Consider the following 17536-nt stretch of genomic DNA (forward strand, 5'->3'; position numbering starts at 1 on the left):
GATTTTACAGGTAAGCCGTTATAAAAATCCTATTTTCTTTTTCGTACATCACGATGTCCCAGAGCAATGCTATCCGAGGGGAGGGAGACAACAAAAGTAGGGTGCAATCAGACCTGAGAACCTTGTACTGCTGCCTGCAGCACACTGCACCCAAAGGCGTTATTGGAAAAAATGAAGGCAGAACATATCCTGGTTTAGATGAAAACCTGAAACCACCTTCAGTTGAAAGCTAGGATGAGGATGCAATACTACTTTATCCTTGTGCATGATTAAATATGGCTATTTACAAGAAAGAGCTGCCAATTCTGATACCCTTCTTGCAGAAGAAATGGCTACCAGAAAAATTTGCTTCCTTGTTAAAAGGACCAAGGGAATATGTTGTATCGGCTCAAAAGGCTGTTTCTGTAATGCCGACAGAACTAAATTCAAGTTCCAGGGGTTCAGGGGTGCTCTAACCGGTGGATTAAGTCCCATGGGTTCAGGGGGTAACCCGGTCCACCGCTGTATAAAGCTTTGGACCAAAGAATACGAAGCAAGCGGACGTTGAAACAATACAGACAAGGCCAAGACATGACCCTTGATAGTACTCAAGGCCAGCTTAATCTCTAACCCCATGTGCAAAAAATCAAGGATTCTCCCTATGACATACTTTCTGGGATGCCAACCCCTCGATTCACACCAGGAGACATATGCCTTCCAGACTTTATAATAAAGAGTCAGCTTTCAGACTCTGAAAGCTGGCTCCCTTGCATTAATCAAGGTAGAAATTACTGGGCCTGAAAGTCCACGACTCTTCAGAATGTGAGTTTCAATAGCCAAACCGTAAAATTTAGCAATTTTAAAGTAGGATGAAACACTGGTCCCGGCAATAGCAGGTCTGGATGTGGTGGTAGGGTCCATGGGGACCCTACTGCCATCTTCACTATTTCTGCATACCAAGATCTTCTGGGCCACTAGAATCATTGACTTCTTTTCCTGCTTGATCCTGTGAAGAAGTCATGGTAGCAGCAGAATAGGAGTGAATGCATAAATCAGTGAGAACTAAGGCCACGGAGTCACCAACGCATCTGTCCCGAATGCAAGTGGATCCCTTGTTCTTGACACAACCTTTTTTACATAGAATTTACATAGTAGGTGAGTTTAAAAAAAGACACAAGTCCAACCTATGTGTGTGATTATATGTCAATATTGCATTGTATATCCCTGTATGTGGTGGTCATTCAGGTGATTATCTAATAGTTTCTTAAAACGATCAATGCCCCTCGCCGAGACCACCTCCTGTGGAAGGGAATTGCACATCCTTGCCGCTCTTACAGTAAAGAACCCTCTACCTAGTTTAAGATCAAACCTCCTTTCTTCTAATTTTAATGAGTGGCCACGAGTCTTGTTAAACTCCCTTTTGCGAAAAAGTTTTATTCCTATTGTGGGGTCACCAGTAAGGTATTTGTATATTGAAATATCCCCTCTCAAGCATCTCTTCTCCAGAGAGAATAAGTTCAGTGCTCGCAACCTTTCCATATAACTAATATCCTCCAGACCCTTTATTAGCTTTGTCCTTCCTTGCACTTGCTCCATTTCCAGTACATCCTTCCTGAGCACTGGTGTCCAGAACTGGACAGCATCTTCCAGGTGCGGCCGGACCAGAGTCTTGTAGAGCGGGAGAATTATCGTTTTATCTCTGGAGTTGATCCCCTTTTTAATGCTTGCCAATATTCTGTTTGCTTTGTTAGCAGCAGCTTGGCATTGCATGCCATTGCTGAGCCTATCATCTACTAGGACCCCAAAGTCCTTTTCCATCCTAGATGGTTCTCCCCCCCAGTGTATAGATTGCATTCCTATTTTTGCCACCCAAATGCATTATTTTACATTTTTCTACATTTGAACCTCATTTGCCATGTAGTTGCCCACCCTATTAATTTGTTCAGATCTTTTTGCAAGGTTTCCACATCCTGCAGAGAAGTTATTGCCCTGCTTAGCTTAGTATCGTCCTCCAGGTCATTTATTAACAAATTAAATAGGATTGGTCCCAGCACAGAACCCTGGGGGACCCCACTATCCACCCCTGACCATTCCGCGTACTCCCCATTTATCACCACCCTCTGAACTTGCCCTTGTAGCCAGTTTTCAATCCATGTACTCACCTTATGGTCCATGCAAAGGGACCTTATTTTGTACAGTAAACGTTTATGGGGAACTGTGTCAAATGCTTTTACAAAATCCAGATACACCACGTCTACGGGCCTTCCTTTATCTAGCTGCCAACTCACCTCCTCATAGGTTAGTAGATTGGTTTGGCAAGAACGATTCTTCATGAATCCATGCTGATTACCGCTAATGATACCGTTCTCATTACTAAAATCTTGTATATAGTACCTTATCACCTCCAAGAGTTTACATACTATTGATGTTAGGCTAACTGGTCTGTAATTCCCAGGGATGTATTTAAATATTGGTGCTACATTGGCTTTTCTCAGATCAGCTGTACCCATTCCAGTCAGTAAACTGTCAGTAAAAACTAGGAACAATGGTCTGGCAATTACTTGACTGAGTTCCCCAAGTACCCTCGGGTGCAAGCCATCTGGTCCCGGTGATTTATTAATGTTAAGTTTCCCAAGTCTAATTTTAATTCTGTCCTCTGTTAACCATGGAGGTGCTTCCTGTGATGTGTCTTGAGGATAAACACTGCAGTTTTGGTTACTGCAGCCCCCACGATTCCCATGTGAAGACTGAGAAGAATAAATTCAATACCTTCGCCATCTCCCCATCCTTTGTAACCAGATGTCCTTCCTCATTCTTTATGGGGCCAATATGGTCTGTCCTCCCTTTTTTACTATTTACATACTTAAAGAATTTCTTGGGATTTTTTTTGCTCTCCTCCTATATGTGTCTTTCATATTCTATCTTAGCCATCCTTACTGCACCCTTACATTCCTTGTTGCATTCTTTATAAAGTCTGAATGCTGATGATGATCCCTCAACCTTGTATTTTTTTGAAGGCCTTCTCCTTTGCTTTCATATGCATTTTTACATTGGAGTTAAGCCATCCAGAACTTTTCTTCGCTCTTTTAAATATATTACCCAATGGGATGCATTTGCTAATGCCCTTATTTAATATGCTCTTAAAGCAAACCCATCTCTCCTCCGCGTTCTTTGTTCCTAAGATTCTATCCCAATTTATGCCTTCTAGTAAGGTTCGTAGTTTAGGGAAGTTGGCTCTTTTGAAATTCAGTGTCTTTGTATTCCCCTTACGTTTCCTATTTGTGTGATTTATACAGAAGCCAATTGACCCGTGGTCGCTGTTTCCTAAATTGCCCTGTATTTCCACATCCGTGATCAAGTCTATTGTTGTATTGTTGGTAATCAGTAGATCCAGTAACGCATTATTTATAGTTTGTGCATCTACCATCTGACTTATAAAATTGTCCTGCAAGACATTTAGGAATCGGCGAGCCTTAGATTAATGCACGGCTCCCTCTGCCCAGTCTGTCTGGATAATTAAAATCCCCCATTATGATAACACTTCCCATCCTTGCTGCTAATCCATATTGTGATAGCAGATCAGTCTTCCCTTCCTCCCTCAGGTTAGGGGGCCTATAGCATACTCCCAGTATTATTTTCCCCTTAGCTTCATCCCTTTGGAGCTCTACCCATAAGGATTCCACCTCTTCCCTAGCACCCTTAGTGATGTCATCTCTTACATTCACTTGTACATTATTCTTAATATATAGGCATACCCCTCCCCCTTTTTTACCCTCTCTATCCGTGCAATAAAGGGTATACCCTTGAATGTTTGCCAGCCAATCATGAGAGCTGCTGAACAAGGTTTCTCACAAATCTCTAGAATGTTGATGGGTAAAATCTTCTTGATTTTGGACCATCTCCCTTGGACAGTCGTCTCCCAGAACTGCTTGCCAACCCGATAGGCTGGCATCTGTTATCACCTTCCAGGTAATTGGTAAAAAGGATTTCCCTTTCTGCAGATTCTCAGGTATCAACCACAAATTGAGGCTCTGACACACTGTTCGTGACAAGCGTATCGGAAAATCTAGCGCCTGGACTTCCTTGTTCCAGCAGAAAGAATACTGTTTTACAGCAGTCTCGAATGAAACTGAGCATAGAGAACCGCTTCAAATGAAGCCACCATCTTTCCCAACAACCTCATACAAAGGCGAATAGAAGGACCCTTCTTTGTCCCGACTACTTGAACCAGCTCCTTAATGGCGCTTGGGTAAAAACAGCCTCTTCTGGGTTATATCTATGACCAGACTCAAGTACTCTAGTCTTCTTACTGGTTTAAAGAAGACTTCTCTAAGTTGAGGACCCAACCTAAGTATTCCAGGTAGTGGACTGTGGTGACCAAGCTTTAGTCTAGCTTTAGTCGAGCTACTGACCAGTCTATTAAGAGCAGGTCATCTATGCACACTATAACCGTTATACCCTGGGCCCTTAATCTGACCAGTGGAGGAGCCAGGACCTTTGTGAACACCCAAGGTGCAGTAGCTAGACCGAAAGGCAGAGCTACAAATGGAAAAGGACGTTTTTCCACTTCGAATGCAGATATTTCTGATGAGCGGGGAAAATAGGTAAATGCAGGTATGCAGCCTTGATGTCTATTGATGCTAGAAGTTCTCCTTGTAGGATGTAGACTACTGATCAGATTGATTCCATGCGAAAAGATAGAAATTTTAGGAACTGGTTTATATCTTTGAGATCTAGAATAGGTCTGACATCTCCATTTGGGTTTGGCACCGTGAAAATATTTGAATAAAACCCCAATCCCTGCTCTTGCATGGGAACTACCACGATTACTTTTTGCGACAAAAGTCGCTCCAATGCTTGAAAGAGAAACTTTTTTCTCTGGGTCTTTGGGAACATTTGATCTGAGGAAACAAGGAGACGCGAGATCTTTCTTGTAGATTTCCTCCCCTAGGACTTCTTTTGTCCCTGGGGTTGACTGAGTTTTACCTCTTGAGCCCGACGTTGGAGGCCTTCGTGACTGCCTGGAGGCTAATGCCCCTGGCACTGGAGAAAGAGCCCGTTTAAATGAGGGACGTTTACTCCTTTTCTTAACTGGCAAAAGGGTACCAAATCCTCCCCAAACAGCTTTGCACCACAGAAGGGAAAACCAGCTAGGAGCTTTTTACATGGCATTTTGACTGACCAATTTTTCAACCATAAGATTCTACGCATATGCACCAACCCAAGCGTAAGGCGAGAGGTCTGCAGGATAGTATCTCTGACTGCGTCAACTGCAAAATACAAAGCCGCTGGCAGGTTGGCTAACTCCCAGGCCTGCTGTTCAGGGAAAACCTTGAGCACCTGCTTCAAGTGGTCTATCAATGATTGACATACCCCAATTGTCACCACTGCAGGTTGAGCTACTGAACCTGGCAAGGAAAAAATGTTTAACAGGAATTCCAATTTTTTTTATTAGTTTGATCCCGAAGCATTTGAGCGTGGTCAACAGGACAAGTCAGACTTTTATTCACAGAGGCTATAGCGGCGTCAATTGCTGGTATACCACACATCCTTGTGAATTTTTCCTTTATAGGATAAAGTGTTGAAAATGTTTTAGGAGGGAAAAAATGTTTATCTGGGTGATCCCACTCAGAATAAATAAGCTTTTCCAGCAACAAATGAACAGGAAAGGCATGGGCAGTTTGAGGAGGCTTCAGTGAACCCAAACAAGACGTGGGGTTTTCAACCGACAAATGTGGAGCGGACCATTTCAGCAAGAGTTTGCACCAGCAATTTCTCATCCTGTGAAGCTGAAGAGGGTCCTTCCCCACTTGATTCCTCAGAAGAGGAGTCATCAGTCTCATGCCGGTCCTCTGAGGGGGATTAGTCTTCCCTTTCCCAGAGTTCCTCTATTTGAGGGTCCTGGGTGGTAGACGGAGACCTAATGCGTTTTCTTCCACTTTGTGAAGATGCGATTAAAGCCATTAATCTTTCTTCTAATCCACTTATGGTTGAGGAAAAAACCTCCTGAGTAATATATACAGGGGCTGAAATTCCAGAATCAGTTGCAGCCCCTGAAGGCTCACGGGGGGGGGGGGTTTGCTGCAGAGGGGGGGGGGGGGTCCTTAGAGCCTGAGGGAGATCCCTTTGAGCCCCTATTTCTCAGGGTATTTGTATCTCCTCTTCTGCCCATAGTACCAAGTGCTTTTAAAAACTTGCCTCCTTATGTTTGGGCGTCAGCGAACGCAGATGTCGCTAAGCCCCACCCGCACGGGTTTTCCCACACGAGCGGCGGACTACAGGTCCTCTTGGACCAAGAGACAGCGTGGAATTGGGGGGGGGGGTGCGAGCCACTGAGCGGCGCGCTGATCGCACTTGTTCCTGTCTATTTTTTTTAAAGAAAGACTCTGATCGCTCCTTCTCCACAAAGGGGAGACTATCAGCACAGGGGAGAAACCCCCCTCAAACTTACCGGAGGTTCTGCTGTCTCGCTAGAGAAGAAGGAAGCATTTCAGCACTCTGACACAGCGCTGTTTCCAGCATGAGGCGAGTGTTCAATACAGCCCCCAGTGGTGACACACAGGCATGACAACATTTTACAGATTTTAAAGGAGACAGTAATAAAAAAATTCTATTTTTTTTTTTTTTTTTAGAAAACTCCATTTACCTTTTCCCACCGCAGGGTTTTCTGTGGTAAACCAACAGACCTAATCTTCACCCTTCATGGCGGGTTCCATTAAACCTTCAGGAGCTGGGGACACGAAAGGAAACCCACAATCCTGGACCTGCAACAGCACCCTGCCAGTAAAACTTTAAGGCCTTACTACCAAAAGTAATGGATCCCAGGGTCCAGCTCTAAAAAGAGAAGCATTCACAGGCAAAAACCTTGTTTCTTCGGATACGAGGCCCGAGTATCATTCAATTAGGCCAGAAGTGACACTCTGAATAGATCCGGTCAGCATGGCTAGCCCCAGCAAGGATTGCTCCAGTGGAGCCCAGCACAGCACATCTTTACTCATGACCAACACCTTAGACACTGGCAAAAAACCTGATGTACTCCCGGTAGTAGGGAGGTTATATAGGGAGGGCACTTTTTGTCTTATGGCGTTGCCAGTGTCCATCACCTGAAGGTGGCCTAAACCCACATAGTAAATACTGTGGCTCTGTGTCCCGTGATGAACTGTCGCTATCAAGGCTCAGTCTAATGCAGTGGCGGCCCGTCCATAGGGGGCGCCTGGGCGCCGCCCCCCCCAGTCACCAAAGAAAAAAAATGAAAAAAAAAAATGAAAAAAAAAATTTTTTTTTTTTAAAACTGGCCCTTTAAAAAAAAAAAAAAAAAAATTGAAAAAAGGTCCTTAAGTGCACTGTGTCCGGGCGCCGGGCGCAGTGCACTATGGGAAACACCACGTCAATGCAATCATGAGATTGCAGATGTGGAGCTTCATTTGCGGGATTTTAACCCGCCTTGTGGCGCAAATGAAAGTGCCAATTAGCTTCCGCCCGTAGAATCACTATGGGCGGGAGCATTGTTGTTTAATTTAGAGGTTACTTCCGGGTTTTACGAAAACCAGAAGTGACCTCACAGCTCCAGTCTTTGCATGGCCCGAGCGGAGCTGGAAGCAAGGTAAGTGCCTTGCAGCCCTGAGGCTTTTTGTTAGTACTGTTAGAAGCTAGATTAGATCCCCCCCCCCCCTTTTCACTACACATTCCAAAAAATTGAATGCAAGTGTGATTATAACCCTCCTGCATTTACTCCACTGAATTTTGCTCACAAATCGGCTGATATCATCAGAACTCTGTATGTCACTCTGCTCTTCACCCCCCTTCAGGTAGACTGCTCCGGATACAGTAACTAATGGCATGGCAGCTGCCAGCTACTTTGTGGGACTCTGTGATAAGATGGGGAAGCTTCACAGCAACAGGTTGTTTTAAAATGTAGAAAACTCAAAACGGACATTCAGGCTGTGAAGAAGTGTGTTCTGTGTATGTGTGTGTATTGTATGTACTGGGTGTTCTGTGTGTGTATTGTATGTACTGTGTGTGTTCTGTGTATGTAGTGTGTGTATTATATGTACTGTGTGTTCTGTGTGTGTGTATTGTATGTACTGTGTGTGTGTTGTATGTACTGGGTGTTCTGTGTGTGTTGTATGTACTGGGGGTTGTGTGTGTGTGTGTGTGTATTGTATGTACTGTGTGTGTTCTGTGTATGTACTGTGTGTATATTATGTACTGTGTGTGTATTATATGTACTATGTACTGTGTGTTCTGTATATGTACTGTGTGTTCTGTGTGTGTGTGTGTGTGTGTGTTGTATGTACTGTGTGTGTGTTGTATGTACTGTGTGTGCTGTGTGTGTGTATCGTATGTAGTGTGTGTTCTGTGTATGTATTGTGTGTACTGTGCGTCCTGTGTGTGTTCTGTGTATGTATTGCATGTACTGTGTGTTGTGTGTGTGTGTGTGTAATGTACTATGTGTGTTCTGTGTATGTACTGTGTGTGTATTGTATGTACTGTATGTACTGTGTGTTATGTGTGTGTGTATCGTATGTATTGTATGTACTGTGTATTCTGTGTATGTATTGTGTGTACTGTGCGTCCTGTGTGTGTTCTGTGTATGTATTGTATGTACTGTGTGTGTATTGTATGTTCTGTATGTACTGTGTGTTCTGTGTATGCACTGTGCGTTCTGTAAATATACCGTTTGTATTGTATGTGTTGTGTATGTACTGTGTGTATTGTATCTGTTGTGTATGTACTGTGTGTATTGTATCTGTTGTGTATGTACTCTGTATGTACTGTGCGCTCTGTGTATGTATTTGGGTATTAGGAGCCATGACAGCAGAGGATGGGTAGATAGGGACCTGGAGGGGTTTGCGCCCCCCCAACATTTTTTATCACCAGCCGCCACTGGTCTAATGCTAAGTAAATATTTGCCTGAGAATGCCTTTGTCACCCACATGCCCCCATCTGCTTTTTGTCCCTCCTTGAGCTGTGTGCACCTGCAAAAGAGTGCACTTTATAGCTTTGTATAGCCTGCGTTGTGGGCGTAATTCACGCCGACATCACGTTAAAGTTCCGCCCCACCTCTGAGCACCCCTTTCACCCCTCGTCTTTTTCAAAAAAGACTGCTTTTCCCGCATGAGCTGAGGACTTTGATCCTGATCGGATCGCACATGGAGGGGAGGCTGGGGCGGAGGAGAGAGGTGGGCCGGTGGATGTAGAGCCGCTGTAATGGTGACGGGAGGAGGTGCGGCATACCGCCAACTTCCCTGTGCTCTGTTACCTGAAGGAGGCTGTGGGGGACATTCCCAAAAAGAAACCCCCCTTTCCACATCCTACCTGGAGCATGGGCTCGGAGGAGCGTACAGCTCGTACACAGAGATGAGACTGACCAGCATGGAAAGGTACGTGCTCTTGACAGCCCCCGGTGGCGACTTTAGGCATAGCATACATTTACTTAAAGGAGAAAACCCACAAGAATTAGAAAAATGCCTCAGGAATCTCCCTTACCTTATCCAGCTGCAGGGTTCTGTGGTAACAGACCCAGTCTTCACCTATCACGGTGTCCTGTGATGCAAGAAAAAGAAAACTACATACATTGGACTAACAAATATCTTGCTTACTTCCTCATAGGAATATAATGGGTTGGTCTAAAGAATGACCTTTCATAAATCCACCCTGGTTGCCATTTATTACACCTTGAAAAAAAATATATATTGCAAGTAGAAAAACACCACATACAGAATCCTATACCCACGGTTGACTGAGAAGTAGGCAAAAAAAATAAAAAACCCCTATAAAACATATAAAAATTAGCTCCAACAGAAGGCAATCTAATATCTAATGGATCATCAATCTCTGGTATCTAGAAGTGTTAAAGAAGAACTGCAGTTTGGTCACATAATTTGCAAGAAAAACATCTTTGCCATTCTGAAGCTTCCCTTCAACCACTTTGCATATTTTATATATACTGTGATACTGTACGTGCATGATATATATATGCTGCAGAAAATTCCCTCCACTGCGTCTGACTGCATCCATTTTTTTCTTCTGGATTTACACAGCAGCAAACCTCCTGCTTTGTAGCTCTCATATGACCCCCCCCCCCCCCCCCCCCCGCAAACTCTCATGAGAGTTAAAGAGAGAGCTGTGCATGTCATAAGCCTAGCCTAATGACCAGACAAGAAACAGGAAGTGGGCTGTATTAGGTATTTACTTGCAGCAAAACATGTTTTACTATACAAAGTTAAAACAAGGGGAGGAGATTTAATAGTTAAAAAGTTGAAAAAAATACTGAAGGTCTGCCTTAATATCCAGTACATCTCTATCACTTTTTGTAAGTTGGCACCACATTTGCTTTACACCAGGGCTGCCATTAAAAAGAAGAGGGTCCTGTGCAGCCTACCTTCATGACAGGACCCCCCCCCCCCCCCCCAGGGCTGCCAACCCTCTCTAATTTTTTTTGTTTTTTTGACAGGGAAACAATGGAAAATGTACTGACAGGGCACATTTTTTACTGACAAGCTGAAATATGACAAACACCTCTTAAAAACTGAGAGCATTTATATTTAAACAATATGTAAACATTGACAATACCTACAAGTAATCTGCCTGGATTTACAATTTAAAAAAGTCAAAATTGCGTGACAAATTTCAGCATGACTAGGATTATGAAAGACCCGGGGAACCTTGGGATGAAGTAGAAAAACAAGTCCTGCAGTGTGTGCAACAAAAGGTGGCCTTGGTCAGATTGTACCTAACAGTGGGAGCAACCTAAAGGGGGTTGAGCACACAGAATATGGGCCTAGTTGCTGTATACACCTCGCACCTATGCAAAGGAGAAGGGGGAGAAAGTGAGGTGTGGGGGGGGGGGGAAGGAGAAAGATGAAAAGGGAGGAGAAGGGACAAATGACAGTGAGGCAAATCCCACCTGAGTCACTTCTTGAACCTCTGACTAGGATAGAGACATCAGGGAGCTGTGTGCCCACTATCACTTGAATGAGATAGGGAGGAGGAACAAGGTTGTGATGCTGATAATTACGATATAGACAGGGTCACTGACAGGAAGGATTGCCCACTGCTACTCACCTAGATAAGGTCCATCCTCTCTGGGTGCTAGCATCAGCTATGCGTGATTGACAGTCACAGGTAATCCCCTGTGCTGGTGCTACACGTCACCGTTTACTGCCTCTGCTGCTCTGAGTACCACTGTTGCTGAGTTTCCGGGGGTTTTCTGCTGCATGCAGGATGCCGTTGGGGGCCCCAGCAGCCCCAAGCCTGTACACCCTTATCCGCTGTTCTGCTATATGCCAATCAGTTGGTATCATTCCAGTCAAGAAGGAGTTTTTAAAATATTGAAGAAATATAGAAATATTAGCTTGACTATAGCTGAGCCAAGTACCCTAAGGAATCGAGGGTGTAAGCCATCTGAAACTGGGAATTTGTTCATATTTTATAGTCTCTTTGGTACCTGGATTTTTGTCAGCCAAAGTGGTACATCATCAGGACTACTTTTACTACTATCAAACCCATTTTTTTTTTCATCTGTTAAAACAGAAGAGAAAACATTGCAAAACTCAAATGTTCCTCTTTTATGCCTATTTTTTTTTACTATTGAGACATTTGAAAACATATTGTTTTGTATTGCTGTAGTAATGTGCTTCTTGTATTCTATTTTAGCTGCCCTGGTTGCTCATTTGCTGTATTTCTTTTCTAACTGGAATTCTGAAGGTGTTTGTTTTTTCTCTCTCTTTTTATACAGTAGAATTTAGCCAATTTTGTTTTCTTATGTTTGTTATCCAATGAAATATAATAACTAACGCACTTGTTTAATTCATCTTTAAAAACCCTATTGCCTTGTGCGCTTTGCAACAAAGCAAATACTGTGTTGTGCAGTAAAGATAGGAGCAGAGCTTGTGGAAGTTAGGTTTATTGACATTTAGCATTCTTGTCATACCAACATACTTCTTTCCTGTAACTTATGATAAATTTGATTACACCATGGTACTTTTGTCCAAGTTGTTTAAACTTGCACAGCTGTATTGAGCCCCGTGTTTGAAACGAATGGATCCAACAGAGCATTTGCACTTGAGTGGGCTTCCATTCGATGTTCCATGAAACTGTCCTACAATGTGTTTTAATAGATGACAAGCTTTTATTAACCAGTTCCCGTCCAGCGCACGCCGACGTACGTCGGCAGAATGGCATGGGCAGGCATATTGGCGTACAGGTACGTCCAATCTTTAATGCCGCCCTGCCATCGGTAGCGCGTCGCCGGCAGCGTGCTGGTCAGGACCCCCGTGAGCCCGATCGCGGGTCCCGCACTCGATCGCCGTGGGCATACCCGCGATCGTCTCACGGGGCGGCTGAACGGAGAGATGTCGTTTTAAACAGCATCTCCCCGTTCTTCCTAGCAACTAGTGATGCTGATCCCTGCTCCATGTGATTGGAGCAGAGATCAGTTTTCACTAAATGAAAGCCCAGCCCCCAACAGTTAGTAACACACCCCTAGGAACACTTAACCCCTACACTGCCACCCACTGGTTAACCCCTTCAATGGCAGTGTCATTTACACAGGAATCACTGCATTTATATAGCAGTGATTGCTGTATAAATGACAATGGTCCCAAAAATGTGTCAAAAATGTGAGATGTGTCCACCAGAATGTCCCAGTCACAATAAAAATCGCTGATCGCCGCCATTACTAGTAAAAAAAAAAATTATAAATAAAAATGCCATAAAACTATCCCCCATTTTGTAAACGCTATAAATTTTGCGCAAACCAATCAATCACTTATTGCGATTTTTTTACCAAGAATATGTAGATGAATACGTATCGGCCGAAACTGAGGGAAAAAAATGTTTTCTTATATATTTTTGGGGGATATTTATTATAACAAAAAGTAAAAAATAATGTGTTTTTTTCAAAATTGTCGCTCTATTTTTGTTTATAGCAATGTCGCATGACCGCGCAATTGTCAGTTAAAGCGACGCAGTGCCGAATCGCAAAAAATGGTCTGGTCTTTGGCCAGCAAAATGGTCCGGGACTGAAGTGGTTAAGCGTGCAGTTCTATTTGACCAATGAATAACACTGCACTGCTTCACAGCTATTTTAGTCTGTGAAAGGAGTAAAGACTCTTCCTCATCCTTTACTATTTACTCATACTATTATAAGTAATTTAGTATATGCTGCACTCTCCAGTCAAAGTATCTCACAAACTCACTTTCAGGTTAAGCTTCACATATGTGAATTCCCTACCACCTCTTCTGCCAATTATGTGCCTCTCAATATTAGCAGCCTAGTAGTGTGAGCTGTCCATTAACGCTCTCAATATTCCCAGGAAGTCAAAGTGCTCCTTGACTAACAATAATGCCTAGCAACCAATCACCTGCTGGTTAACTTGCAAAGTTAACTAAAGCAGCTGCCATGCTCCCACCCATCCAGCACGGTTTTGCCTCTCACTCCGCTTTGCTAGAGAGCGGAGACTGGGGGAAGCATCGGGACAGCCCTGATCGTGATTTACCTGTTGGCTTCCTGCGATTAACAGGCAGATTGTGATCGACAGGTTTCCGACACCGGCCTTAAAAGGAAACCTAACACCAACACAAAGGCTGTAATTTTTGACCCCTCCTGAAAGTTTTCATGGATTGGCAAACTTACCAAGACTCTTACTTTGATTAGTTCTCATAACAAATGTGTAGAAATGGAAGTCTAAATTTTACTTGTCCAGGCTCCGTGACTTAAGCTGGACATAGTATAATTCAGCTGGTTCAGCGGGGACTTTCTGAATTTCCATCAATCTATGGCCGATTCTGTTCCAAAGCAGTCGATCCACTTATTGCCTACTCACAAATAGGCTACAGCGCTAATCAGTTTATTCTGGCAGCAAATAAGTCTAGCCGACTCCTCCGCTGTCAGAATACAAAGGCACAGCAGGAAGGATTCCAATATTTACCTTGAATGAGCAGAAAGGTAAACCGGTTCAGTTATTTTAGTTTAGCTCACTGACTGAACAAAAAAAAAAACTAAGTCATGTATGGCCAGCTTTGGAAGTATTGAAACAGGAGAATGAGCATAATTTGAGTCCCTCATATTTCTCTAAGGTTTGCTTACCGTATATACTCGAGTATAAGCCGAGATTTTCAGCCTCTTTTTTGAGGCTGAAAGTGCCCCCCTCGGCTTATACTCGAGTCATCGCTGTCTGCCCGCTCGATCAGCGTGTCGAGCAGACAGACAGCGGCCATTCTATGATTCAAAAGCCGCGCCTCCGGCTCCGCCTTCGCCTGTGATAGGCGGAACACTGAATTTCCCAGCAGCCTGTGTTCCGCCTATCACGGGCATCGTCTCATCCTCGTACTACGGACGAGGATGATACGACGTCCGTGATAGGCGGAACACAGGCTGCTGGGAAATTCAGTGTTCCGCCTATCACAGGCGAAGGAGGAGGCGCGGCTTTTGAATTTTACAATGGCCGCCGACGAAGAGGGCACGGGACGGAGGCAAGGCAAGGCACGGCACGGGACGGGACGGGACGAAGGCAAGGCACGACACGGGACGGAGGCTCGGGACAAAGGCTCGGGACACAGGTAGGCTGGACACACACACACACACACACGGATGGAGACACACACACAGGGATGGATGGATGGATGGATGGAGACACACACACACAGGGATGGATGGATGGAGACACACACACACAGGGATGGATGGATGGATGGACACACACACACACAGGGATGGATGGACGGACACACAGGGATGGACGGACACACAGGGATGGACGGACACACACACAGGGATGGACAGGCATGTCTCACCCTCGGCTTATACACGAGTCAATAAGTTTGCCAGTTTTTTTGGGGGTAAATTGGGGGCCTCGGCTTATATTCGGGTCGGCCTATACTCGAGTATATACGGTAAATAAACCATTCCACATGGGAAAGCCTTGTTATACCTGGTCATACTGTAGGGTTGCATGTTCTATCTAAAAGTAAACTAAAATAAAAACTATTAACAGAAAATGTAGTTGTAGGATCTCAATCATGAAGCAAAACACAGGAACTAGTTTGTTAATTTTATTTTCAAAATAAGTATCTCTCTATAACATAATCATAGGTCAAGTTCAATTTTCACATCCATTTTGCTCTGGTATGGAGTCAGTAGTGGAATCGCTTCCTCCTTCAGAAACTTCATAACCTGTCAAAATAAAGAGTCAGAAACAGGCATTAATTATTTACTTGTTCACCTCCATGTGTGAAACACATTTTACTAAGATTTTTCCAGGCTCTGCAGGTTAGTATTGTGCTACATAGAAGGGCTAGGGTTCTAAGAGGTAAATCAGACAACATCTTATGGGTGTTCTCTAAAAGACAATAACGCTGTATGCAATCATGTTTTTGGTAATTAATGTAAAGTTGGGCAATTCAAGCTGAGTATATGCTGAAAAATCTGCATATGCAGAAGCTGCCCTTAGTGAAAACTGCTTATGAAGCTGGCAACTGGACAGTTATACGCAGGGCTTTTTTCCCTCAAAGAATAGGTGTAGGAACTCCCCCTCTTTTATGTCACTCCTTGTCGCCACCCCCTATCCACCTCCAAGTACTGTCCCTTGGTTCCACCCTCTTCCCACCTCCCAGTACCACTGCTTTTAGAGACTACAGAACCATTTTTTTTCTTTTGTGGTGTTAAGCCATGTGTATGCAATTTGATGCAATGATAAAAAAAAAAAGCAGTAAAATATATCCCCTGCGGCCAGCAACAACAGCCCCCGCCCCCAGAAACAATAAATCCTCCCAGCAAAAATAGACCCACCCAGCAAGAATAGCGCATCCCTTGCAAATAATAGATTGCCCCCAGCAACAATAGACCTCACCCCAGCAATAATAGACCCCTCACACAGCATTATACACTGCCCATAAACCATGGGTCCCATCACAAAATACCACGTCAGCAACAACAGATCTCTTCCTCAACAGTAGGTCCCTTCCAGCAAATACTGATCCCTCAGCAAAAGAAGACAGCCTAAGCAAAAATAGACCGCCATGCAAAAACAGATCCCCACTAGTTAGAATAGATCCCCCAGCAGCCAGCATCATAGACCCTCCAGCGTCCCATACCATTAAACGCAATCACTGCTGAAGTTGCAGGAAATGTGCTCCCCCACATTCCCGCTGAAAAAAAGTCCTGGTTATACGATAAGTATCTCAGCTTTTTCTTGTTCTCCCTATAGCCTCCCCTCAGATAAGTCAGATAAAGAATCAGCCATCACATTAAAAAGGATTGATTCTTTTTCATGCATGCGTCAATAACCGTACGGCATTTATTCAGCATTTTTAAAGTCTCATAATCGTCCAACAATGTTTGGCATGTATATTACAATGGCACTGTCCAGTCCTGTTCACAAAAGGAGCAGTAAGCGCTGTGTTAAAATTAAGCAGCATGTCGATTTCACAAGGCATCAACGCTTGTCAGCCACCTTCATTGATTTCAATGGTAATGCGCTATAACTGCACTTTAACATCACCCATAGAATTTATAAAGCGTTAGCTGTGCACTTTGGGGAAAGGCAGTGGAGGTTTTTGTATCCCACAATGCAGTGGCAAATCGAGAACTAGAACAGAGCAGCTCCAGCTACTTCCTGTTTGTACAGAGCAGCCATGGTAACACCATTTGCTGCTGCGTGCAAGGAAAAACATCAAGCCAGCCAGCAATACTGCCAGTGCCAGGTAGGAGCAGAGGTATTGATCATTTTTCTCCAGTGGCAAAGCTTTTTGTTTCAGCAAATTGAGCTGGACCAAGCCAAGTGAGAATTCACAAAAATTTCTGCTATCACACTACAACCTAACCACACCTCAGAGTAGATAATCACTTCTCCCTTAAGCACTTCTCACTAGAAAAGCAACACTTTCATGCACATTTATCTAGCATTATTGAGGCTTTAACACTTTATAAACACAATAAAAAAAGTCATAAAAACATCATAACTGCTATAGGCGCATTAATGAGCATTGCTTTGTTTTTTTTTGTTTCTCTTTATTGAAAATTTTTCTTTGGCAGTACAAAACAGGGCCATTGGTGCATACCCTGGCCAACTGGTGCACATATGCATAATATAGTACTACTAACACATTATCTAAAAGCAACATAACTAAGCACAACACAATCACTGCTCAGGTAACACATGCTAGGATTTTATGAGATATTGTTTCTTGGGGGGGGCCGTCTCTCGGTTTTAATTACCGGCCCTGGACTCTATAGGGACATTTGAGAATAAATGTAGAATAAATGTAGTGGTTTTGATTTTTAGGTTAGCATCTCTGACTATCCATCTGGGGTCTAGGCCTCAGTGCTCAGAAAAGCTAGACAGAGATAGAGGAGATCTATCTGGGTTGATCCCCTGATGGCTATTCATCTGTTGTGGAATCAGTCTGTCCACAAATGCCAGACCTTGTCATATTTTTTTGGGGCATCCTCGGGACAGATATGTTGCCTTATAGAGGGGTATCATTGCGTTAAATTGCTTCCATGAGGACAGTGCGGGGGGAGTGGTTGACTTTCACTTTAGCACAATGGCTT

General features: G+C 43.8%; 1 protein-coding gene across 3 annotated transcripts in view; it reads right to left on the reverse strand.

Annotated features, from left to right (window-relative positions):
* Positions 1 to 15023: 15023 nt before the first annotated feature.
* The window catches only part of ADSL (adenylosuccinate lyase), a 688779-nt gene continuing 686266 nt past the window's right edge, over positions 15024 to 17536 (reverse strand). For all 3 annotated transcript variants that reach the window (XM_077452428.1, XM_077452427.1, XM_077452426.1), the window contains one exon: positions 15024 to 15157. In XM_077452428.1, the coding sequence (XP_077308554.1) occupies positions 15071 to 15157 (87 nt within the window). In that variant the 3' untranslated portion in view covers positions 15024 to 15070. The remainder of the gene's footprint in view (positions 15158 to 17536) is intronic.

The sequence above is a fragment of the Lithobates pipiens genome, unplaced genomic scaffold (assembly GCF_037356315.1).
Source record: "Lithobates pipiens isolate NorthernLeopardFrog02 unplaced genomic scaffold, aLitPip1_a1.2 Scaffold_23, whole genome shotgun sequence".
NCBI classification, from domain to species: Eukaryota; Metazoa; Chordata; class Amphibia; order Anura; family Ranidae; genus Lithobates; species Lithobates pipiens.